We start from the raw sequence: 26,764 nt of genomic DNA, 5'->3' as shown, positions 1-26,764 counted from the left end.
AGATCTTTACTCTTTTGTTTTGCTTCATTCAACAGGAACAAAACGACCTAGAAGTAAGGAAGGTTCATCTGAACCAGCTGTCTCCATGACAAACTTGCTACAGAGACGTTGCTGTCAGCAGTGTCAACATGAGCCACCTGTACTGCCTGGCTTTAAGTTCTAGGCATCAGGCTCTAGCCCTCTTCTCTTCGGCATCACTGACAAAACCCCTCTCTAAGGCATAATTTATTCTGTTCTCATCTCCTTTATGCATGATGCTAGACCTACTGAAGATTAGCTCTTATTAGCTTAATGGTCAAGGCAGCATCTCCTGAAGCTAACAGAAAGTCATAATTCTACTACCAAACCCACTTATCTTTTCATTCAAAGTAGTCTACTTTTAGAATGCATTGCCAAAAAAAAAAAAATTTTACCCTTTTTTTTCGGTTTTAAAAACCAAAGAAATTTAAGAACGACGATAACCACCTAGAAGGAGAAGGGGGAAAAAACCACTTTAGTTGACTCCAAACCAACCAATGGTTTGCTTTTCTAACCAGAGCAAAACCCAGCCTTTACACTGTACTGCCCACACACTGAGACTTTTCTTCTGTATATTGACAATGTCCTTCTGCATGGATGCTTGCACTAGAAAAAAGTAAATGGTATTGAATATTTCAAAATAACTGTATGGAAAATATTGCTATTTAAAAAGAAATAATTTTATCTGCCACACTGGACATTTTGCAGAGCTCCATTATTCAATAACTCCTTAATGTCCACTCCAGCCCTAGGAAGCTACACACAGTTCATCACAAAGTCCCACAGAGAAGAAATGCAGAGAACTGGAAAGGAACTATTGCAGCACTGGGGATCATGCACATCAATTCTTCTGTAACTCCACTATGTGGGATTGCCCCATCATGTAACAGGACACAAAGAGAAGAGTTTAAACCTCTACTTGCCTCCCTTGAATTGGTCCTGTATCTGCCCCTGGATCTCAAAGAACAGCTTGTAGCAATGAATGCCTATACACAAAACACAGGAGAGACAGTTCACACAAGGAAAAATGATGGAAGCAAAATATCCTTTCCCCAAGAGATTACTCAGGATTCCTCTGTGCATTGCCCAAAGCCGTTGGGAGGTAGTCATGCTACCTCCAATTGACCTCATCTGTTTACTTGGCCCAGTACAACGCTACGCTGAGTTGCCAGCTCAAGACCTGCACAAGTAGCAGCGCTGCCAGCACAATGCTTAGTCTCTCATGGAGCAAAGCAGCCCTGGAGCAGCACGGGGAGCACACGGGGCTCCCCCAAGGGGCAGCAACTGAGGAAAGCCAACTTCATGGAGATCGAGTTCAGTTTCATAAAGTGCAGGAAATTGAGCAAAGCAGTGAAAAAAATAAAAGAAGGCAAAGATGGAGAAAGACAATTTTAAAAGGGAAGGGAAAAGCATGGCAAAAAAAAAAAAGTGGAACCAATACGTAGTACTGGACAGACAAAACTCTGAATACTGATTAAAAAGTTACTAACCTTTAAGCAGAAGTAGAAGCAAGAACACCAAATTCAAGCAGAAGATGTTCATCTTAATTTGTTCTTAAAGGTAATTTGAAATTAAGATCAGGCTAATTTCCCTCATTTGCTTCTGAGAACCAAAGTGAGACTTTTAGAGAAATGAGAATCAGGAACTGGCATCAGAAAAGGGAAGATATAAAACTAGTTCATGTGAATGAGACTAGAAAAAAGACTGAGGCAATAGCCCTCTGCATGTAGACCAGTGGACTTGACGTGCAACCAAAATCTTGCATATTGGCATTTTGAGGGATATCTGCATCTTACCTGTTGGCTCACTAGGAGAAGATTTTCAAGGCCACAAGTGACAACTCAGAGCCACAGCCAGCTGAGAAGCGTGTTGGCAGGTTAGCCATTTGCAAACACAAGAAAAGCATATCCCTGAATCCATGCTTCTGAAAACCTGTTACCTAAGTCAGAGGTTTTGTAAAAGCAAATCACTCAGTTAGATGCCCATAAGTTAACACCTTGCAATGATTTATAGCTGCCATTTATGATTTCAGAAAGGTCCATTCCTATGATTACACTGACAAAAGACATGAAGAAACAAGAGAATAAGAGCAAACAATCTTTGTCCTTCACATAGTCCACTTGTATAGAAATGCAGCCCACTATTCTGATGCCACTTTTCCCATAATTCCTCCCCACGTATTTACCATTTTTAAATTTTGAAAGCAGCATTTCTCAGTTTGCTAGTTCCGGCCTGACAGAGAATTATTCCTTCGCTTCTTAATATATATCTAAGGAAAAACAAAAGATTATCTCAACTTACCATCAAGCAATATACCCACTAGCTTCACATTCCTTTCTCAGATAGAAAATTATACACCTGAATTTAAGTCCTATTCCCTCACCTCTACCTTTGCTATAGAGCCCTTCATAGAGGAAGAGAGCATACAGGCATAATACATTTGCAGGGAGCAGACAACATGAGGAAGTTAAGAAATCACCTGCATTGTGCTCAGCTCCTTCTTCTTCCCACAGCTACCAACTTACTGCTGGAGAAAAAGGTAACCTCTATAAATACACAACATATTTGGCATAGGGCACCACAGGAAATCAAGGCAGAGACAAGCAATGCCTGAAAAGACCTTATTTTCTTTAGCCACAGCCAATTGGCTTTTGCAGGAAACCAGTAACTGGAAAAAGATCCTGCAAAAGACTGAAAGGGACAAACTGGGGAAGAAAATACAGAGGGGAGAGAATGACAAGAAAAGAATTAGGAGAGGCCTCCAACAGATTGCAGGGAGCATCGCACTAGCAACCTGCAACCTGAGAGAAGATGAAGGAGTTTCCTAAGATACAAAATCAATGCAGGCTGAGATGGTGAGAAGTACCAAATATCCCACTAGAGACAAGAGAAAAAGGTAGATGAAACTTCGGGGAAAGCAAACAGACACTGGTGTAAAACAGAAAATAAAACAGAGTAGGAGAGCTTACAAAAAGATGAAAATCTATGTGAAACCACATGAAATTAATTGAAATTCATCTAGAAAGCAAAACAGTTATGATTTCCCCTAAGGGATTAATATCTCTGTTTCTCTTGATACAAGTTCACATGCAAAGACTATTTATTATTATTGCCTAAAAATTCCAGCGAAGTACAAGTATTCTCAAGTCTAAAGCATCCATGGGAAATTTCTCTTCCTGACAGCTAAAATCAACCAAATTGGTACATTTCAAATATCATAGCATGACAAAAAGGAACAGCATGAAGTGGCTCAGGTATTTTTTTTCCATCACTTTTATTCTAACATCAAAGCCTTGTAAAAAGACTGAAAAACATTCTCTGAAAAACAACTGAGATAAGAAATTTTTGGGGCCCCACAGGGATTCCCAGCAACTCAGAGCTGTTTGTGGAATGCAGCCGCCTGGGAGGCTTCATCTCTTCGCCAAGCAGGAGCGAAGGGATCCCATCAGATACCAGTTGTCCATAGATAACATAGACAGTGCTACCTGCAATAAGATCCATCAGAAAATGATCTCCAGGGAGAAGTATCGTGCCATTAACTTGAGGGAACCTGCATGTTATCATATGTTGAAGAGTGGAAAATTTCCACAGAACTTAAAAACCTAGGGCTTAAGGTCCACTTAGACCCCTGTAAACTGATTAAGTCCTTGATTAATGGAGAGAGGAATGATTTTGAAGGCCTCTAAGGTACAAATCACTCCCCTGCAGCTGAGAGAGCAGCCCAGAGTTACAGCAAACACTAAGAGCCCCACTGGAATGCACTGCTTTGAAAGAGGCAATTAACAGGCCTTGACTGCAAGGTCAGCCAACCTCCTGGTTCCTCCTGTCATACAGGCTCCCCTCCCAAACCTTCCCCAACCCTGTGGGCAGCCCAGAAGTCAGCAATGGTCCATTTAGGTGCAACATCTCTATGAAGAGAACCATTGCTAAGGTCAGGGCTATGGAGACTTCTAGACACAGGCTCTTATTATGCAGGACTTAGTCCTTCAATTTTACATCTGTGCAACGAGTGTTACTTTAGGCCCAAGCAAGCTTCTCCTTAACAGATACGCATATACCGTGATCAAAAAGCATGCCTGCAATTATTATCAGATCGTATTTTCTCTCACATCTAGTTATGCTAGGCATGAACTCAGACCAAGTTAAGCACAGCACCAGGGAAAAAACAATTTTAATGGTAAAGACCAAATGGAGTGGGCAGAAGAGATCAGAAACATGAAGAGCAAAGATGATGAAGGATGAGGAAACTCACACCTCTAGGTAGAATCCCCCCAGCCCTGGTAAATGCCACGAGGTGCACATCAAGCTCCCCTTGTTTGTGTTCTGCAGAGGCAGGAAAGGTGCTTGTTCCTTTCCTGAACAGCCCAGGATGGACCCAGCTGCTTAAAGGGTATCTTCCTTTAACCTCTTCCACGGATACTCAGGCAAGATAAAACTGATGGCACTCAAGCACTCACAAAATAAAATGAGAGAGGTATCTTCAAGAGATAAAATGGGGAAGGAGGAAAAGTTACTTAACATCACAACCCACAAACAGAAGACGACAGGTAAATTAGTATCTTCGTTCCTCCTCAGCACAGGGCAAGATGTGTCTAATAAGACTCCCACTCAGTTATCAAATTTTTCCTCTTCTGTAACAGATGTGTTCTGTGCCTCACTGAGCTCTCACTTCTCTCACCAGCATATGGATAAATTATCTCAGTAATGTTTCTGCCTTGGTATAATATGTTAATCTATAATGATAACAGAAATGTACATATCACTGTCATCGTCAAAGCACTGCGCAAATACTAATTAATTAATCAATTAGCACTGCACTGGGGAGTGCTAACGTGGGATTAATATCTTCATAGGTACGTAGGAGGCTAATGTTTATGGTCAGCGTTTAATTTATGTGCCCGATATCACCTTCCAAGAAAGGTTGCTCCCTTAAGGCAGGTTATCCATCTGCCTGCAAGGGAAGGGTGAGAACCAGGAAGCAGCGGCTGACTTGGAGCCAGACTCTGCCTGACAGTGGAAAAAGCAGCTTCAGAAAAGCCTGGAATAGCCCCAAAACTTCCTCACCTCCCGAGCCAAGCAAAGAGAGAGAGAAAAGTTTACAACTTAGACGGGATAACACTGGAGGTGGCTGACATTTCAAGGAATAGCATATTAAATTGGACAAGTAAACCTTGGGATACAAAGCAGGTCTGAGGCAACTCTGTGATGGTGGTGCTTAAGATTTATTTTGCACTAGAGTATCTTGCAAATGCCCGGAGGAAGAGTGGAGACCAGCAGGAGTGCACCCAAGTGTTCTCCTCGCAAGCCATCCACCATCCTGCATGTTCAGGCTGTCAGAGATGAGGAAATCCATTACCCATGCCACCACCTCAGCCAACATACCAGATTTGTTATCATTTTGTGAACCTGATAATATGGCTTATAGATCCTGAAAGGTAAGCAACACAGGCATTGCAGCAGTCTATGGGTCAACAGCTCCTGTTATTACATCCCCATGAGCACATCTACAGCCTAAGGTGGATGATCCACAAGTGACCAAAGTCTTAAACCATGATGAACCATGTTAATAAGCCTCTAGAATGACAACACGCATAGCAGACCAGGATTTTCTTCGTAATCCCATTAACTGACGGCTTTTCAGTTTAGCATTCTCCAGCCTGCCACTGTCATCTGCTACTTCCAACCACAACTTGCCTACCCATTTCCAAGGTCCAGTATGAACAGACAGGCTACTCCACTGCCATGCAGCTATTTTGTTACAGCAAGGTAACTGCATGGGATTATTATCTAGCTGTAAAATCTTTGTCAGTGAAAGCTCCTGCAGACTTAACTACCAAAAAAACCCTCCAGCTTCTATTCTAAATTGATCTCCTATATAACATACCCATTAGCAGAGTTTAACCATCAACAAACGGTACAGTTTAATTCAGTCTGAAGATAAGCTAAAGAAGTTAGGTGGGATGGCCATCACCATGAAGGATACGCTGTTACTCTTCAGAAAAAAACAGACCCAGGCATCTTGGTACAACAATGTCCCCTAAATTACTTTCATTTCCAGGCGGAGGTGCTCTGTGTTGTACGTCCTGGGAAGATAGGGCAATTCTTTGGCCATCCCACCTCCCAAGCTTTCCCTCCTCCTAGCCCAGAAGGACAACTGCTTGCTAAGGGAACCTACACTCCCAAAAATGCAACCTTCCTGCTTCTGAAAGGGGAGAGCCTTGAATTAGCTTTGACCCACACCTCTGAGAAGAGAAATCTTCTTGCAAGTAGTAAAGGCTTTTCCATGGCCTCCTTTGATTCTGCAGAAAAAGCAATGCTACGGTAGTACAGAAGCCCTCAAAAGCTGAGAGCCACTATACTCTGTAACAGCCCGGCTTCATTTTCACCTCTAAAGAAGTTACCACCCAGATGAATCACATGAGTTCACAACAGTGTGATAAAGTAACAACAGTTATTTTTGAAAAAATGAATACTTTGATATGGCATCAGAATTTGGCTTTGCTAATGAAGATTCTCTGTGGCAAATACATCTGGCTGCTATTTTTCTGTAACTTGTGTTAGGAGGTTTGCACTTTCAAATTTCAAAGGTGGCAGAAGCTGGGTTTGTTCATTGGTGAGCTTTGAAAGTACAGTTGTTCATGTTCCTCTCCTTATTTTGGTCTATCTGGTTTTGCTGATAGAATTCCCAGTGTGTGAGTATAAACACCAGCTTCTCCTAACAGAGATGTTATATATTCATAAATAGATGGGTAGATAATGTAACCACTAGGCAGCACACATAGCAGCGAGAGGTACAGAAATTCTTTCACTCTGAGACTTCATGTGCGCACAGCCCAGGCATCTCACCACCACAGCACAGGCAAGGTGGCAGTGAGAAACTCACTGCTTAACTGCAACACGTAAGAAACAGCAGAAAGGCGAAACAGGATGAAAGGCTTGTCAGACCCATTAATGTAAATAAGCACTGCTGTAAAAAAACAACAGCCCCTACACAAGTGCTGTTGTTACATTAAATGCTAAAAATACCTCCTTGTAAAACTGCATGTAACTATCAATATTCCTGGCAACATAGATCACATAAATACTTAGAAACAAAGGCCAGGCCTCACCAAAAACTCTCCAAATGCGTTTGGGTTAAGAAATATTGCAGCCCTTTGTGCTGCAAGATTGGACTCGCATTTAACACTCAGGGATATCATATATCAAAGAGAGCTTCTTCCTTTAAAGAGCTGAGTGCCTTTCTTAGAAAGCTACCAGAACATCTTTCTGTCTCTTTTTTTGGCAGTCTCACATCACCAAAAGTTATCACACGCAGACATTAGGCAACAGAGATAACACTCCATAACTCTCCATATACTGGACCAGGTCCTGGATAACAAGACCTACTGCAACTGGTCTAAATTGGGATGGAGCTCTCAGAAGTTTCACTCTTGGGCTACGAACACAGCTGATTCAACAAATTCAAAACCAACTCCTTTTAGCAAAGCATCAATTATTTGATAATGAAAGTCAACATATCTCAGTCACCCCTTATCTGTAGCTAACTCTTTACACTCTTACGTAAGGCTACAGCTTACTCATTGACTCGCCAGGTTTCACATACTATATAAGAGCTTCCTCCAGAGGCTCTGGCGATACAGCACCATGCTCCAGCATCCCACACTGTGTTCCCACATACCAGGCACTCCCCAGGCATCTCTGTCAGGAGCCCCCACGCAAGAGGGTGGCCACGGCACAACCCCAACACTGCCAAGGGGATGTTTCTTCATGTGATGTGATCAAGGGATGCTCAAGGGAGTCCTCAGGAAACGCACATCCTCCTTGCCGCAGCTTCACAGCACAACCTCTCCACTAGCCACGAGATAAGGAGCACACTGCATGAAGCGTGCTCCTTAGGTAAGGGAGCCAGTTAGGAAGGGGTCGTACTCACCAGCATCCATGCGGGAGAAGCTGTCCATACGGTCTGCAGAGCACCTCCTCCGCGTCTGAGTCTTCTCAGTCTGTCAGCGTTTGCACTGACACCTTAAGCATCACCTCCCTGACCGCTCGCTCAGCTCCCTCCCTCTCCTGCCTGCTGAGGATTTAGCATCTCTCTTTGATGTTAGGCTCAGCTTTGGACAGGGTAGCCTGCACACAGCCAGCCAGGAGATGTCTCTCCCAGTTGATGCTGTTATGCTCGCGACTATGGAGCTGGGTCCTACAGCCTGTGCATACTCTCATTGCTTTTGCTTTTTTTTTTTGGTTTTTGTTTGTTTGTTCGTTCATTTTGTTTTAAATATAACAACGTTTTTACCCTTCAATTTAAATATGTGCATTTAGGGATGCATCAACACTGAACTACAGCATAGAAACCCAGTCACACCTACAGTTCTACACATTTCCAGAGCAGTCACGTGAACTTGTTAACTGAGTACAATCAGTATAAACTAAATCAGATTTTCCTTCTATCTTACAAAATGTAGTGGTGTCTCAGGTGACCTCATACACCTGCCTTACAGAAAAACAAGTGCTAGCATACACTTCAAAACACGGGAGAAAAAAAGCTATCCTATCTTAATTATGAGCTGAGTCCCAGCCAGGCCAGCTTCCCTTTCAAAGGCGGAATTTTGCCAACTAAATTTAATGTTTATGGACATTTTTGCACATGGACCCTTCTAGCATTACAGCTAAGCACCTGCTTTCAATGAAGAACCACCAAGAACCGTTTGCAGGAAAACATGGAAACCTATTCTGTTCAGTTTCCAAAATGACAGTTTCTGCCTTCAATACTGTTGAAGACAGGAGTGCTGCTTTCTGACAATAAAATATTATCATCAATCGCATAAACTGAGCTTCAGTTCAACTCCTTTGGTCTGTAATTCCGTCAGTATGAAGGCAGAAAAATCTTTGGTTTAGAGGTCCTTTGAAAATACTTAGAGTAGCTATTTCTAGCCATTTAATAAGAATTTTCTTTCAAGACAACTGCAAATAACTTCTTGTCTGATCGAGGGTGGGGGAGAAGAGAAAAAAAAAGGAAGGAAGAAAGAAAGAAAAAAAAAAAGAATGCTTTTTCCTTTATGTTTCCTAAGACAAAACAGGTGTAATATCCATGCCCAAAAGGTTTTTAACTACCTTTGCTAAGCAGTGACCTGCTTAGGTCACTAAATTAACCTAGATAAGACCTATCTGAATGTCATCGTATATTTTTGTCTCAACCTTCCATTTTTACTGATGCCAGTGATGACTGGTTAGTCTGATGAACTGCAAGTAACTTCCTTTTGATTTCAAATTATACCATTTCTTCAGGTGAGACACCTCAGTTTATCTAAAGAAAAGTCTGAAGTCGTTGGCTAAGCAAGACACTGTAATACTCCAGTCACTCAATAAATCTCAAAGTTTAGTTGTTCAGATCATTTACAAATGTGTGCTGCATGCCTACACCTGCCGTCAGTGTCAGCATGCCCCAGCTGAGTACCCAAGAATCAGAACCCCAAGAATTATATCAAAAAGCAACAGCATATACAGTTTCAGGAAAAAAAAAAAAAGAAGAAAATAAATACCTGCATGCTGTTCCATGTCAGAGCATAATCCACAGTATTAAGCAGGAGGCTTATCTGTAACACTTAAGTACAGCTGAGCGGCGATACTATACCTTCAAAGGTATGGGAGGTTTGCATGCTCTATACGTAATCACTTGCTGACCATCACATTATCTCACTACATTTTTCCATATTTCAAAACAATATAAGCATTAAAATGTTGGTATTTTCTGTTACATATAGTTCTTCGTGTCACAGGTACCCTCATCTGTTCCCTAGGAAATCGAGTATCTTCCTTTCTCCTACACACTAACAATTCAGTGGTGCTGAAAGATTTCCATTTTGTGGACTTCAAGAGCAGAAATAATGCACATCAGTCAAGTACAAGAAGTTCTGCTGGTGTCCCTCAACTAAGGCAGTGCTAGTTGGCAGTCATGTGACACTGGTTGAGGGCAGTCAGATGCAGGGGAAGAGATGATAGCCAGCCTAGAAGAAGTCCAGACAGACTGAATAAAAATAACTCTGGGTAGCTGAATCAATAAATTCGACATTAAGACAAGAAGGGAAATGGGAAACAGTTGGAATAGCACAGAGAATCAAGACCGCAACATGCTTCTTAAGATGAGAGAGATGAAAGCAGGTTTGTATCACTGGGAAGATGATGAAATGTATAGGGAAAGATGGTGAGATGTATAGGAGACTACTGCTGCAGGGTGACCCTGAGGGAGCCTGAAGGAGTAAACGTAAAAGAGATTTGGAGATTGGGTTCTGTCACTGGGGCAAGTGAATGTCTCAGAGAAAGAAAAACAATGAGCTGCCTCAACATCTAGGGAAGGATGCAGGAGGAGAAGGCTGTGGGAGTAAGAGAAGATTGGACAGGACGCTATAGGGGGAAGACATTTATGTCACACATTTCAAACATTGCCAATTTCTCTTGGGGTAAAAAAAAAAATGGTCACTAGCACACACGTATCTAAAGAGAGTTTAGAGAGTTTTCTGCCAGTTTTCCTTTTACTTCAATTATTTCAGTTATCACTGTCATCTCATATAAATTCACAAAATGGCTTACTGAATGGCGAGAAGGTAGTAACTGGTCCTCTACTGAGTTTAAAATTGCACAGAATTGGTAGCAAATGTTTATTACTTTCTCATCCGTGCAAAAAAATGTCCATGCTTCACGCACCGCTTCCCAGCAGCTCAAGAGCAGTGAACTTGTTCCAGTTAAATACCTCAGTGTCGTTCACTTGAAAACCTCCTCTTAGTTCAGTCGTAATTTCTAGTAAGAGCACAGTATAAAGTTGTCATGAATTGTATCAAAGGTAACTTTTTTTTTCTTTTTGACTGCAGAATGAAACAAAGGATTCAAACCTACAAACCTGGGAGCTCTGGTTATGAGTTGTTAATGTTCAAAATATTAGCAAGGACAGCTGTAACATAAATCTTACTTCTAAAGAGCTAGGTAAACAGGTTTGGTTCATGAAAACAGGGCTTTAACACTGTTGTAAGAATTGCATAACCTTATATTAAAAATTCGGTAATTTTTCATACTTATTTTTCATTTAATATAGATGCTTCATTGTTTAATACTTACTTTTCAATTTGAAGCAGTAACCTTAACTCTACCTTTAATTAATTAATTCTGATCTTACATAGAGAACCCACGGGGGAGGCAAAGTGCTACAGAAGTGACCCTTAGCAGCCTAAGACTTCCAGCGAGATTTCAAAAAACGGAGTATTAGCCAAACTGTCTTCCCCTGAAATTCAGCTGTAAAATGCCCCCAAATTTCACTAGCAAAACTGAAACCATCATTAAATTGAAATATGTAACCTTAAATCGCTGAATGAAAGCTCAGGTTAAGATTCCTTTTTGTAACTTAAAGTGAGCATCTGTATACTCTGGGACGTGACATGTGGTTTCTGTTCTGGTATCTTTCCTCCCAGATGTTAGCAACCAGCTGGTCCTGAAAAAATTACAGGGGTTAAATTCTCTCCCTAGATGGTAGTTATTAGAGCACGTCTATGCCCGGGCTGGTTCTGCAACACTGCTACAGAGGGGGCCAGCAGAATTCCCCTCCTGCCATGAGTTTTCATTATCTTTCATTTGCTCTAAAATATATTATAGTTCCTACCTGGAAAAAAAAAAAGAAAACCAACAACAAAACTAACGAAAGGTAATGAAAGGGAGTTTAAAAACCTTGGGGGGGGGGGGGGGGAGGGGGGGCAGAAAACAACAACAACAACAAAAAAACCTCAGGGTGGGGGGAAGGGAGAGGATGGGAAGAAAGGAAGCTATGAGATAAAGAAGGCTCAGCCCAGTGACATCCACATCTAACAAAGTTTCTTCATGCAGAACAAAGAATGCATTCTTCCCTTGCAAAGTATACTTTTCAGAGATGCTTGAATCCTTACTTTCCAGTGCGTAAATAGTTTCTTCTCTGCTGTCTCCATAAAGATCATGCAGTCTCGCAAATGCAGCTGAGCTGGGCAAATGAAGAGCTGTTTCTCAGCTGAACTCATAAATTACTTATTGTTTTAATACACTGGAAAACTGGCAGGAAGCGGGGGAAGGTACATCAGTTACACAAGACTTTATACCATCACTTATCCTTGCCTTCCATAAAAAAACGCACTAGTTGCTGTAGCAACTGTCAAACCACACTTCGGTTCCTCTTCCTCCAAGATACAGGACTTCTCCAAAACACTTGTATACAACAGTCCTCCCCCAACCAAAGGACACAGTTTCTGGCACTTTCGCATTGTTCAAAAAGAAAGTGGCTCTCCAAGGAGCTGACAAATCCTTCACAGGGCTTTTGCTCCAAGGTACACTTCCATAGAGGCAATTACCTGAAATCCTTAAAATTCTTATTTTTTCCCCCTGCCTCTACCTCTTCTTTTTTTTTTCTTCCTCCTCCTTTTTTCCCTTCTTTCTCTGCAGTATAGAGAATGTTACTCCATGCAGCTTATTTCATCACTACATCTTCCAGCATTAAGCAAAATGCCTACACATGTGTCAGGTGTCTCTCCCTCTCTCATTCCTTCCTTCATGGGAAAGGCACGTGCAAGGTGGACATCACCTTGTAACACACGTTGCAACATCTCTAGGTCAGGAAAGGCAAAGTCAAAGACATGTCTCCTACCCACCACCTAAAGAGACAACCCCTCCCCACAACCTCCGCTTCTCATTCATTCCTAGAGGATCCCTGCTCTGCCACCATACAGAACAAGCCTTCTCCTCCACTGGACACACTTGAACAGGCTACTAACAAACAAAAAAAGAGACTGGAAGCCATTGGCATAAAGACAGCCCTTGAGAGAGCTCTGTCAGAAACGGGACAAATCATGTACCACTGAAGAAAATCTCATGAGAAAGTGAAAATATGTTCCTCCCCTTTGTGCAGCATGCCAATATTAATGATAAGCAAAGATCCCTGGGAAGCTCTTACATGTTCAAGGACAGTACCCAGGGCAGGATGTTTGTACAGTAGAAGAGAGGTCCCTCCCGCCTTCCTACCTCCCTCAATCCCCAGCAGCTTCATTCTATTTCCAACAAGAACTTGATGCTTAAAATATTTTCATGCCTAAATGTTTATGAGTTTAGAAACTATTAATGCAAACAAATCTGTTCTCATACCTAATGGGATCATTATTTTTAATTGCTGTCTAGAAAAGACAGCATCATAGTATTGCACAGATTGTACTCAGGAATATATACAAATTCTACTCTTCCAAAACAATTTCAGACTTGGATATACTCACCTTTTCCTATCATAGTAGTTTTATCATAATTTTCCTGTGAAGTGTCTGGTAAACTGGGGGATTAATGCTTCCACACAAAATTATTTTTGCTTCTTCCAGAAGGGTCTGAGCTTCCAAGTCACTTCACCTCACAGGTCATTTCTTCAGTGCCTAAGTATCACCTTTCTACCTCCTTTCTACCAATCCACTTGTTTCTCTGACAGGGCAAAAATTAACAAAGATGTACTTGTTCTGCCTACACCAGCAGAAAGCACTTCAGCAACTGAGGGAGGAGGGGTTAGCGTGTGTGTCCATACAAAATTAATTGCAAAGTAATATGCACAAGCATACCCTGAAACGAGCTTTCTATGAGCATTTACGGTGGAAACAGCTGCATACTGGCCCCACTACATAGCGTAAACAAGGTCACTTGACTCCTGGGAGCAGTGACACACAACCACCAGTTTGAACTGCAAGCATTGAACCAACCCGTTCCCCACATTAACAGCAATCACTCCCTGCTATTAGTTGAGGACCGCTGAGGGATGCCCTTATTTGGTTCCAGTTCTGCCCACCAAGAGCAATAGCTGAAAGTAGGCATTGGCAGCTGGCCTTCCTATCAGAAATCTAAACCAGCTGACATTTTTTTGCTGCGCTTAAGAGATTGCTCGACTGTTCCCATACCCTAGTTCTTCTTCTGGACTCTCTCTTCTCTATCTTGTGTTTGAGCAGACACTCTAAGCAGCTTTGTTTTCCTGTGCCCAGCCTTCCTACTGATACTGCCTCCCTTTCACCATATCTCTTATTTCTATGGTATCCCATAATTCATCCAGACTCATATACTTGCATGACAAGGACTCAGGCTGCTATGCTAACAAACGCTCCCGAATGAAGTGCAAGATATCATTAGGTTTTTTACTACCGCTTAGCATCTGTAGAACTTCTACACAGAAGACGATGAAGAAACACATGGCAGCCAGCAGCTTGAGGCCACCTTGGGACATTCTGAATGTCAGACTTAGGGCTGAAACAAAGAACTCCAGAGCTATAAATAAGGGCTCCTATAATTTGCACCAAGGTGCTCAAAACAGAACTGTGAGATACAGAGTAGGGCCTTATTAACTACAGTCTGCTTAATTATAAAGCAGAGCAAGCAATTCCATCCCATTGATTCACCAGCTAAGACCAGCTGGGAATCTCACCAGGGATCTTCATCCTGTACATGAAAAATACCCATGCTGTCATGAAGCCATATGCAGGCATGCTTTCACAGATGTGGGTGGACTGGATTGAGGAGTTACTGACCCTAGAAATCCATTACCACTTTACAGCTGGCAAATCACAGTTGAGCTAGCTGTTATTTGACATCTGTGCCTCATTCTTCAGTTGATTCACGTCACCTCATTGATCTACATTAAAAGAGAAACGGAAGCATTCACACTACACATTATTGTGTGTTGTCTGTGACAGCCATAAAGCATAGGTCGTATAGCTCTAGGCAGATGTTAAACTGCTCCAGCAGAATGTGCAAACATGCACCTTCTGTGCTAGAATGATCTATGGGCTGATATCACCTGGATCCCTTCTGCCTTTGTATTCACCTTCCATCACCATTTATCTGTGACTCATCTTGCATGCGTTTGGGAGAAATGATTTTCAGAGGGCTGCTCATCGACTACTTGCACATGTATTCATATTTCAGCTCTGGGAGAAGTTTACGTGTGCTGTATGCTCACAAGAGGCATAACCACAAATTACAAATTCTGCATGCTACATAGGCAGAGGCAGTTCATCATAATTTGCCTAAAACCAAGGAGGAAGGAAGGTATGTTCTCCTCGCCACAGCCATACAAAATGAGAAAGGTCTTTGCTCATCAGCGTTCAGCACTTTCTGCTGAATATTAAAGGCTCCACCACAAGAGTGGGATATTGTATATAATGTGAGTATTTGAGTGTTATTTACTAAGGGAGAGAGAAAGTTCATGCCCATTTCCCAAGACAGGAAGCTTGAGTGTGTGTGGCCTGATAGAAGGAGGAAAAAAAAACCTCAAATGTCTGAGCCTAGTAGCTTGGTTGCTTCTGGATACACACCAGGATACAGCAAGTTCCTCCTCCCAAAAAGGCATGCTGAGTCATACACTATAGCACAAGCCCTTAGGTTATACTTTGTTGTTGTTGTTCTAAGTTTCTAAATAAGAAGTTCTACAGCATTAAAAAGGAGTAAACAGCTTCAGGATAAGGCAAGGGTATGTAAGGAAGCTTAAACTAGGAGGGATTTTCCCATATGACCACCTGGGATGGTACCAAAAGAGCAAAGAAAGTAAATTTCTTGAGAAAGAAGGTATTTTTTCCCCCTTCATTCTTTGGATTTTCATTCTGTCCATTTATATGAGGAGATGCTGCTCCTTAAAGGTGAGGCACTGCAATTGCACAAATACCTTCTACTCCATCTCCTTCAGAGGCGGTTTGTAAAAAGCCAAATCAAAGAAAACAAAAAAACCTACCAACCCCAAAACACCTTCCCCTTACCAGCTTGAAAATTTTTTTAAAGAATATAATTTTGATCCAAAGAAAGCACTTTTATTGTTGCAAGCAGAGTAGCATGCATATGAAGTCTGACAGACATCCTCTTGCAGATATCAACTACCGCAAGAATATAAAAGCGTTTATCAGGAACTTCCAGAATTAAAAAAAAATTAAAATAAAAACCTCTATTTCAACAAAGGAGTATAATCGCATTTTAATAATAAAAACAGTATGATGGAGGAAACCACTAAGAGACTGCAAGATCTTGAATATTTATTGAAGAACTAAAGAACAGTAATGGTGAAGTAAGTCAGTTCTTTCTCTTTAAAGGAATCCAGCTCTGAGCTATGGTTAGGACATACCTATAATATCAGTTCCCAGTCTTAATCAACAGAGAATTTCCCCAGTCAAATTTAATTTGGTACTGTGACAAGACAGAAGGCTGACTATAGCTTCCATTATACCATGACATCTACGTATGGATCTGCCCATGTTTATAACACTACATGTAAGAGCAGGGAAGCAGGCCACAACAGCTCAGTTCCAGCCTGCCCAAACATTTGTCTGGATTACTTGCCCTTTTTTCTTCTGCTGCTCTGTCTTCTGAAGGCTTCACAGTCCCTTCCCAGCCACACAGCTGGAAGGACATCTCTTACATGACAAAGTGCCAGCTCCCTCCCCATTAAATCCATGGTGCACATTTGCTCAGGTAAGTGCACGGGAGGGCCTGTGACCACTGGGTCATAACATAAGGGCTGCTTTAGCATCCATCCCATCCTACAGCTAGACGTGTTCCTGTCCCAAGACCAAGATGTTGGTGAACCCCATGGAGTCACTAGGTATTACCCATGGAGAAATGCCTACACTTTGTTACTGTGATGGAAACACCACTGGTCATGCAACTTAGAAAACTCTGTAACAAGCCTTGGAAAAGACAAAAGATGAGGCACAGCTGAGTTACAGAGCCTGAATCTGGTGGTAAATAGCTTGACAGTTAGGAGGAGAAAGGGCAGAGACATGACAGTAGACTTGGAAGAGGAGGAAGAGGAGGAGGAGGAGGAGGAGGAGGAGGAGGAGGAGGAATGGTCTTAGAGACGTTTCTGAACTAGCTTTGACTCGCAATGCGTTTCACTAAAAGGAAAATAAATAAAAATACAGAAAAATCCCTCACTACCTTTTACAGAACGTAGCTATCAGAATGTCACTCAGTAATTAACACTATTACCAGGTTATCTGAATGCAGAATTTGAACAATGCAGAAAATATCCAGGTAAGCAATGTGGGCAATTAGAAATGAATGACTGACAAGCAATCTTGAGATGTTCAAGTATGACTAGCATCTGTTAAACATGAAAGGAGAAAGGAAGGTGAAACAGCATCATCACTATACTATCATGTAATTAGTATCAAGCTGTCATGTCACTTGTGATGTCACGATGTGGACTCTACTCATGTATGCACTCAAAAATGTAACATAATCTGAGCTTTGTCCTGGGAAGAAAACTTCCAGAGTTCAGAGAGGAAACAACTTCATCAAATGCCCTTACTAAGCATGATTCCACCAATCTTAAATTCACTATGAAACTATATATGAAACATAATAACTCCTGCCTTTTCTTAAAAATAAGCCTCAATATTCTAAATAAAATTCAACAGAAACTCACCAGTCAGGTGCATGTGTATTGCTCTATCTTGCCAACACACACAAAGATAAGCACCAGAAAAATAGCTGCTTGTGAGAAATGAGCAATGAGCTTATTTCTAAGACCCAAAAAACAAAAAAAAAAAAATTTTTTTAAACTTCAGCAAAACTGCTATTCCAGTTGCTTGTCTGTAATCAAGCCACCCCGCATTTACATTGGATTAACTCGTAGTTAATATGATCTTTACAAAATTAGGTTGTATTAAACTTTGTCTGCATATGTATATACATGCATGCCTTATACATAGATAAAGCATGCTGTACAAAACACATCTGTGAATGTTTAAAGAGGTAGTATTTTCCCAGCCATTCCCTGTTCCCTTTGGACTCTCAGCTGCTGTTGGCACCTTTCATGCTTTAACTGCTATTAAAGATATAGTTACCATTTGAATTACTGTCATGGATCAGGTCATTACCAGTGGGTTGTCCAAATGCCTAACAACAATAGTAATAGTAGTAATAAAAATAATAACAACAACAGCCTCTGCTGCAAGGAATAACATTTTAGAGCATTTTTCACATCTGGATGGAGACACACCATGAGTTTTTATGTGCAACACATTAATCTCAAAAGCCACGAAGCAGGCAAGTTCACAGTCACATTAGCCCAGCATTATACTCAAGCTAAATTTCCTGTCTAAACACAACCAATTCTGACAGAGATATCAGCAGAGACAGCGGAACAGAGTCTGGTCTGCTTATAAGCACCCTACCAGAGTAGGAATAAGAAAAGTAGCGGCAGCTGGAAAGAGCTGAGCAGATAGGAGAGCAGAGAAAAAGAGTGAGGCCGTACTGGCCAGCACAACAGGCAAAGCTTATGGGGAAAGGAAAGAAAGCGTTTTACTTACCGTGTCCCCAGCCAACACCATCCACCATTGCTTCCCTGTTCTGCTCAGAACTGGATGATTACTGTCATTTTAGTTAGATTTTCCATGCTAGCACAAAATCAACTCCAAGAGGTTTCTGAGTGCCCAGAAAGCAGCAATCCACAGCAACTTCCAACCCCAATTAGCTTTGGCAAAGCAACCCCATTTAACAAAAAGCTATGATGGTCTCAGATTACAACAGGGTGACATTTGTGAGAAGGGTTCTCTCTTTTACTGTATCAATTGTCTGAAAAGCTATTGCATTTCATAACCTTTCACAGAGCTGACGGTATAAACACATATACACTCACACATAATGAATCGAGAACACTCCTAAATTATTCTCTGGGAGAGAAGGGGGCAGGGAAAAAGTCAACAGTATGGAGAAGCATTTCACAAGAAAGAGAAGTAGCAGCAAGATTTTCGGTGGCAACAGGAAAGAGCAGCCAAGAGGGAAACGGTGAGAAGCACAACAGCATTCTTCCAGCCATGTTTCAGAGCCAGTGGGCAGATAACTCAGCAGGCATCAGTGTATCTACCTGTCCCACTATCTGCCTCTAACATGAAGGGTCTCACCTAAAGCATCAGGAAGACAACAGGGCAAACAAGCTGTGCCCACAGGAGAAACAATCAATCACTGGAAAAATCAATAATACTAATAATCCTGATAATAAATTATTGGAAATGTAAACTTTAAATTACTTGGCTGCACATTCACATTTTATCTTTGTGTCCACATACAAACTTTTTAACACTAAATTGAGGGGGAACAGGGCAGAACTTTACCTTAATACAAAATGTCATGTAAAAATTTACTTTGGTAGTCGGCCTTCTGGACCAATTAAATTACACACAAGTCACTTTTATAAATGCATAGCTCCTGAAGAGATGTGCTCTTACAACCGTTCTATAAACATGCTTTGTAAAACATTTATGTGGGCTCAGCATGTGGGCAAATTCACAAATAGACTTGCTAACTAACTCCCTTCTTCCTGATGACCAATAACCAGAAGAGGAAAAGAGAGATTCTTTTTAGAAGAATAGTCTAGACAGTTCAAAAATAGCCTCTGTGCCCTTGCCAGGTGCAAGGGAAACTGGAAAAGTAGGAACCACGGTGCTTACTAAAACCAGGGTATTGTTTTGACTGTATTTTTCATCAACCTTCTATCTTCTGGATTTCAGCAAGGAGATTCTTTCCCATGCAGCAAAGAAGGCTGCCTCATCCCAAGGCTTAACTGAGAAGTACCACTGATGAGGTTCCAGGTGGCACACAGTGCAAAATCCTGAACATTAGGAGTATTTGTGATGCAAAGTGGCAAGGGGTTTCAGAAGGTGAGATGTCTTCAGGGCTTTAGCTCATCCTTTCCCCACTTTCTTCCAATAAAAAAATTCTTTTTGCTTGTTTGTTTATGACACACACTGGACCTGGCGAAGGAGCTAAAGGCAGCAAGGGAAATCATGTTCCCTCTTCCCTGCCTTCACTTTTCAGAGAAAATGGCAAAGAATTGTTTATTCTTTCAAGTTGGCATGCATGTTCTGTGCACTCAGGACAGAGTGCACAGCGGAGACATGTGGAGTTAGATAGCATCAATTTATGTTAAATAATCTTAAAATAGAAACACACAGTGCTGTTTTTAGACATACTAGATAATGCTTTCACATAGTCTGGTTTTGCATTTTCGGGTTTTTTTCAGTGCACGGGAGATTTATTAATGCATGTTTTAATGGATGTGGTCATTTTCTCTCTGTAGCCAAGTTTACAGATTCTTGCATATTCTGCTGCCACATTTGGGGATTCTACGTTTCCCTCAAGATCCTGGGTCAGCAGGAATCTGTAAAACTTCACTCAGCCAGTGAGCCTTCACAAACCTGAAGTGACTGAAACTAGAGAGAGCACAGGAACAGCAAGGGCTGTGACAGGAAGATCTACCATGTAACAATCTGGGATGTTAAAGACTCCGTAGCTCTCGAAGCAGAGTGCTAATACTGTGTACACACGCTGTATCATATAATAAAGTAAGGCTGTGGCCATCAGATCATATCATAGCTAGACCCACTTCAAATGGAGCCACTCCATGGAGATCATTTTGAATGCCATTACACAGCACAAATGGGACAACCAGGGGATCAGGCTCAGCCAACATGGGTTTATGAAAGGGAGGTCCTGCCTCACTAACCTGGTCTCCTTCTATGATAAGGTGACCCGCCTAGTGGATGAGGGGAAGGCTGTGGATATTGTCTACTTGGACTTTAGTAAGGCCTTTGACACTGTCTCCCACAGCATTCTCCTGGAGCAGCTGGCTGCTCACGGCTTGGACAAGTGCACTCTGCGCTGGGTTAAAAACTGGCTGGATGGCCAAGCCCAGAGAGTGGTGGTGAATGGAGTCAAATCCAGTTGGCGGCCGGTCACAAGTGGTGTTCCCCAGGGCTCAGTGTTGGGACCTGTCCTGTTCAATATCTTCATTGATGATCTGGATGAAGGGATTGAGTGCACCCTCAGTAAGTTTGCAGATGACACCCAGCTGGGTGGAAGTGTCAATCTGCTGGAGGGCAGGAAGGCCCTACAGAGGGACCTGGACAGGCTGGATCATTGGGCCAGAGCCAACGGCATGAGATTCAACAAGGCCACGTGCCGGGTCCTGCACTTGGGTCACAACAACCCCATGCAACGCTACAGTACGCAATTAGACACTCAGTACTGTGGAGAGACAAAAGATAATTTGTTTTTTTTTTCTTCTCTTCCCAAAGGTTTAAGTTATGATACTGTAGATGTGAAAACAGATCTGCAAGTCAAAACTGCTTAACAGTTATCAAGCAGCTAAAGTCTGAACTGCCAAAACCTAGATCTTCTTGATGATTCTCCTGTCATATCCAGCACGCTGTTTATCTGCTCCTCGGCCAGTCTTCCAGCATTGTGTAAATAGAGCAAGTAGCTAAAGAATTAATAAAAGACACTAATGAGAAGGCCGAAACAGTTTATGCTTGAAAACACCAATGTAACTAGACATAGAGAAAGTTTAACAGGGCAGGTTTTTGGTTTGCTTTGTGACTTTTTTGTTTGGTTGGTTGGGTTTTTTGCTTTGTTGGTTGGGTTTTTTTGTTTGGTTGTTGTGTTTGGGGGGTTTTTTGTTTGTTTGTTTCTTGTTGTTGTTGTTTTTAAGTTGATGGCATAAATCAATTCTAAATACTTCCCCAAGGCACACCACCAGAGCCACTGTCAATCTCCGGCCTTAATTTCCAACGGCATACATGCAAGTCTGTAAACTGAAAAGCATTATAAATGGGAAATACCAGTGCAGGATGGAGTCCAGATCTGATTATACAAACTACAATTAATGCTTGGCAATTTAACAATGACAGTAACTACCTAAACACATTAAGAAATACCTTACCATGCACATGCATGGAGAAACATTTTCTGAAACTTTATAAATAGCCGGTTTCTTGTAATTTACACTCTCCACAGAGCCTCTGTTAATGATTCAGTTAAAGCATTGCACGTACATAACACAAGAATTAAGTGCCATGGCCAACAGTCATGATTTTTTTTCCCCCCACCCCCTCAGAAGCACCCACACATACACTGCTAAATTGTTGATACATTTTGTAATGCTGTTGGGAAGGAAAGGAGAGAAGAACAGTAGACTCAGTGAACCTTCTTCCTTTTACTACATCCATCTTAGAGGGTAAGGAAATAAGAGTGCCTACAGATATAAATATATTTGCTTAATTCAAAGAAGCTAGTGTTTTACTCTATGTGATGAAATTCAAGCAAGAAGCAAAAGGAAAACAATAGAAAACTGAACTGGAAAAAGTGTTCTTGTTCCTCAGAAGATTATCTATGCATATTTAAAAATTACAGCTGCCTGCGTTTCACTCTAACAAGCACAAAAAGTTATCTTAATGCAAGATTTATACTTTAAAAAAATAATAAGCAGATGTGGCTTATTGGCCTAATACCTCTATCTGCTTCGCCTAGTAAGTGGAAATAACTCTACTATTTTCTAAATTGACAACAAACTACGCAGGTAACTTCACTTTTAAATTGCAAATCATCTCAAGTATTGATTGAATCCTAACTTTGATCTAAGGTATCACACCACTGTATTTATTTAAACTGTTATGTCGTATAAAGAAACGCAACGCAACAGAATTTTCACAAAGCAGGCTCACAGAAATAATCTGAGGTAGTAAGACAGCATAATGTTGAAGGGATTAAAGAAAATCTTTCCAAGTCAATACAATCTTACACCAGACTTGCAACCTATCCCACAAGCATCAGACTAGACTTCCTTGAAAAGCTGGTATTCCTCATCCAAATCTTAGGCTGCAGAGAAATTCTGTGTGTAAAATTAAACATTCTGGTATCATACTGACAAAGAAGACAGAAAAGAGAAAAAAAAATGTTTTGACCCAGAAATCTTCCCCATGATCCTGACCCGTTATTTGTTCAGCCAAGCATGTCATCTAAGCATCCCCAATACCAACTGCTGCTCTCTTGTTGCTAATTACCAGAGAAATTGCATTTTGGCACCTAGTACATAGGTGCATACAGATGATCTTTTCTGTTTCAGAGATTAAAATTACGCTATGATATGAAATCATGGTTTACAACCATGTTCAACTCAATCACCTTCCCACCAGGTGTTAGATGCAGCAAGTCAGCCCTGATGACATCTTGCAGGTAGACCTGAGGTTTGCAGCAAGACAAAGAAGCCCCCTCCCATGACACAGTGCGCAGAACAGCACTTCATAGACTAAGAGGAGCTTCTGATAATTTGGAGTTTACGCTCAGACATCTCTGGCAATTCAGCATCAAGACCAACAAAGCAGATAAGGTATGGAAGTACTTCTGTTCCTGTAACAGGAATACCGGGAATGAAGATGAACACTGATCATATGCATGGTTCCTTGCATTTCTAGATCTTCATGCCAGCATTTCACTTAAGGCTTTGTATTTTTTCAGTCAGATCTGAGAGTTCCTGAAGCACTGCTCACTTCTAAAACGCTTGAATTGGCTTCCCTGGAAATAGCACTCAGCTGGAAAAGAACAAGAGTCATAAAAGTAAAAACTGCACCAGAGAAGAAGAGAAAGAAATCCTTTGTGTTTACATTTTGAATTTATGAAGCACCTTGTTATCGTCAAGATCAGCGTAGTGTAAGAAAATCTTAGTAGGCAGACTGAAAAGAAGCCCATTGACAACCTCATTTTCCTTTTGTTCTCCCATTCTACCATCTTTCCCATGTCTTGGTCATTCCTTCCCATCATCCCATACTCCACTTTCCACATTACCTCACAGAATCACGAGCACTCTGGCCACACTGAGACTGCTTTATCCTGTAGATATGAAGGAGTTCAGCTTCACATACAGCCAGCCCAGAGTGGCAGAAGATACACGTTATTCAAAAGCCTAGGCATTTCTGGAAAAACTTTGCTAATGGCCAGTCACCATTCCCTGAGAGGGATGTGCTAATTGGAACATGAGTACATTTTTACAGCTTCTTTAAAACACCATCTCAAGAGCTCCTTGAGCTTTCATGAGGAAAAAAATATCCTCCTGCTTTTTCTAACAAGAGCTTTAAATCTATTGTTACCTTCAGGTTTTCTACAGCCAAGGGCATAACTATTCCTCACATTGTCAATGATGCTCTGAGTGTAGCATTTGCGCTGGAAATATAATAGGAACTCACAGATTATATTATCCAAATTAGGTGCCTTCTCCCCACACACTTGTTTGGAGACTATCCCAATTAAGGCCTAACGCACATTTTGCAGTTCATGCCCACTTTGGGCTACACTAACAACAGCAGATTTGCATGTAAGTAAATACATCACAACTCTATATCGTCACAGCTTTTGGCTGATGGACACTCTGCCATTCTGCAGCAAACTCAGTGAACTGCAGTGAAGCTCCTGTGTTTTTAAGCCAAACCCATGATTATTTGGAAATCTCAATTTCACATTTTATTTTGCCTCGTAAAGTAGGGTTTGAGCCCTCAGAGTTGTGCGGAGAAGTGTGAAAATGTATGAATGTCTAGAAAACAAAAAAAATCAAGAGAGCCAACAAGTATGTATCTTTTGAATCTATCTCCATATTTTTCAATCTGTCTTATCATTTCTGGATGCTCCAGATTGGACGGTCGGGCTGCAAAGGAAGGAATTTTACAGCAATTTAAAACAAAGAGGTATGGCAAGCTACAAGAAGGGTGTAAATACATGCATAGCTTCCTCTCTGTCGAAGCGTGGACTGTGGCTGTCTAATTTACAGACCTTTTGATTGAAAAGGCAGCTGGAAAGTGAGACTTTTCTAGGGATCTTTACTTGTGGAATTAATTCGCTACTGGTTTGGTCATTTCTGATTCTGGTGGATATGCTCCCAAGTACTGAGGGAGAAGCAACTGACGGACTTCTGTTATTTACAGTGTTTGAGTGGGAGAGTTCTATTGTACTACGCCCGAAAATGGATATTTACATATTAGATTAATTTTGCCATGAAAATTAAACTACGTAAAAGCATAAGAAAGCACAGATTGTGTATCTTTTAACTTACAAGCAGAAATACACATCACTGCAGTATTGATACTTGGGGGGGGGGGGGGGGCGGGGTGTGGAACCCAAACACCCAGAACAACCACAAGAAATTACACATTTCATTATCAGACTGTGGTTCTACATAGGTTTCTTTCCAAACATATCCTTTTCATGACACACTAAATAAGGCATATCCATTCAGGGAAAGAAGTTACAAGTTGCTGCAATACTGGAAATACTGGAATCTGTAGTCTACTTCACAGGGTTCAGATCACTTTCACTGAAGTGAAAAAGTAGTACAGGAAACCAAGATTATCTCAGTGCTTTACAGACCATTACAAAAAGAAACAAAGAACAAAGGGAGAAAGAGTTAAATGCCAAGCATAAATCCTGCCTCTCTGGTTCTGCACCCATTTATACCTGCTAGGCACTACTGATTGCAGGACCTTCAGGTCAGTCTATGATGTTTCACTGCTGCATTAAGCAGCAACCTGCGAACTGCAGTCTGGCATAGCTGCAGTTAAAGAAAATACATCCTTAACTCTCGCTGTCAAAACCCCAACCAATCTAACAATACATATACATACATGAAATAAATAACCACTCAATATTGTACTAATGAGCTACCCTCTTCAAGGCTGAGCACTGTAGTCCATAGCCAACTTCATTTCAAATTTAGGTTAGTGTATACATTGAACAGTTAAAGCTTATGATCTGTTCTACCTTTCTGAGATGATGGGTGAATTCTCTTTGAATAATACGTCTTACACAAATGTGGTTCTCAACTTCTTTGAAGTCCATGGCCAGGTTAATTCTTTTCACAAAGCACCTAAAAGTAGAGCCACTGCGGATAACAAGATGTACTAAATATAGATGTAACATGAAGAATGTCACTACATAGCAAATAAATTTTAATAAATGTACACCTTAAAGTGATGGTGTGCCATGTTCTTCCAACCTACCCTCTATTCCACAGGATTCTACATCTTCCTCTCAGGAATATAAAAAACAAAGCAGCCTGAAAAAAAAATCTCTAGTTATTTGCAGAGTAGATTTACTGAGGAGTTATTTTGGATCGACACTAGCATTCTACGTTCTACAGTCTACTGTATTTAATCACAATCAATATTTATATTCCATACCTTTGATACGATCAGATAGCATGTCACAGCTCTGACATTATATTCAGTATAGGCTGTTCCCATTTCTTCTTAGGATAACAATTCATTCATCAAATGTAATATTAAGTAAGATTGTAAGACAGTAGATGGCATCACAGTTATTTTTAACTGTTATACACTGACCATTTACTATGCAGCATAATCCATTTTGAAGATTAGTAAATGGAGCTCCCTGAATAGCATAGAAAAGTGATATTTCAAAACAGAAAAAAATAAGATATTACCATGTTACCTATCTGGTTGCCTTGATCTGTACTGAGTTTCAGACAGGGATCTTAAAAGAGCCCACTATTTGCCACAGTTGTGGCCGCCCTTTGATTCACCAGGCACTTCTGAGCCCCAGGCAGGCCTCCTACAAGCCATCAGCAGAAGGCATTCATATCTTCACTAGATCAGCAAGAGTAATGGCTGGCTTTCAGAAATTTGACAGATGTGATTAAGCTTAGTGGTAATTTATAGACTCTTTTCCCCAGCTGTTCCCACTGAGATCACTAGTAGAGCTATATCAATGCCATCAGGTACAAATTCACGAAATACTTTGAACCACTATTAGAGGAGCTGCCCATTCAACAAATCAGAGTTAACAAAAATGGTGAATGCTAGAAAAGCTCTTCATGCCCGTTCAGCATCACACAGGAAATAACAGCCAGGATGAAAATGGACCTGGCTCTAAGCTTTGCAAGTGA

The 26,764-nt window shown here is 41.2% G+C and overlaps 1 protein-coding gene across 5 annotated transcripts in view; it reads right to left on the bottom strand.

Annotated features, from left to right (window-relative positions):
• The window catches only part of ARHGAP6 (Rho GTPase activating protein 6), a 342,515-nt gene that overhangs the window by 99,205 nt on the left and 216,546 nt on the right, over window positions 1-26,764 (bottom strand). Inside the window, exon 1 of one of the 5 annotated variants that reach the window (XM_064475541.1) lies at window positions 9,558-9,706. The exons of the other annotated variants lie outside the window; for them this stretch is intronic. Within the exon in view, the coding sequence (XP_064331611.1) occupies window positions 9,558-9,563 (6 nt within the window). The 5' untranslated portion in view covers window positions 9,564-9,706. Of the gene's footprint in view, window positions 1-9,557; window positions 9,707-26,764 lie in introns of those variants that run through there. 5 annotated transcript variants of the gene reach the window in all.

Source organism: Phalacrocorax carbo, chromosome 1, assembly GCF_963921805.1.
Source record: "Phalacrocorax carbo chromosome 1, bPhaCar2.1, whole genome shotgun sequence".
In the NCBI taxonomy this organism is placed as follows: domain Eukaryota; kingdom Metazoa; phylum Chordata; class Aves; order Suliformes; family Phalacrocoracidae; genus Phalacrocorax; species Phalacrocorax carbo.
This window is presented reverse-complemented; position numbering and strand designations above follow the sequence as displayed.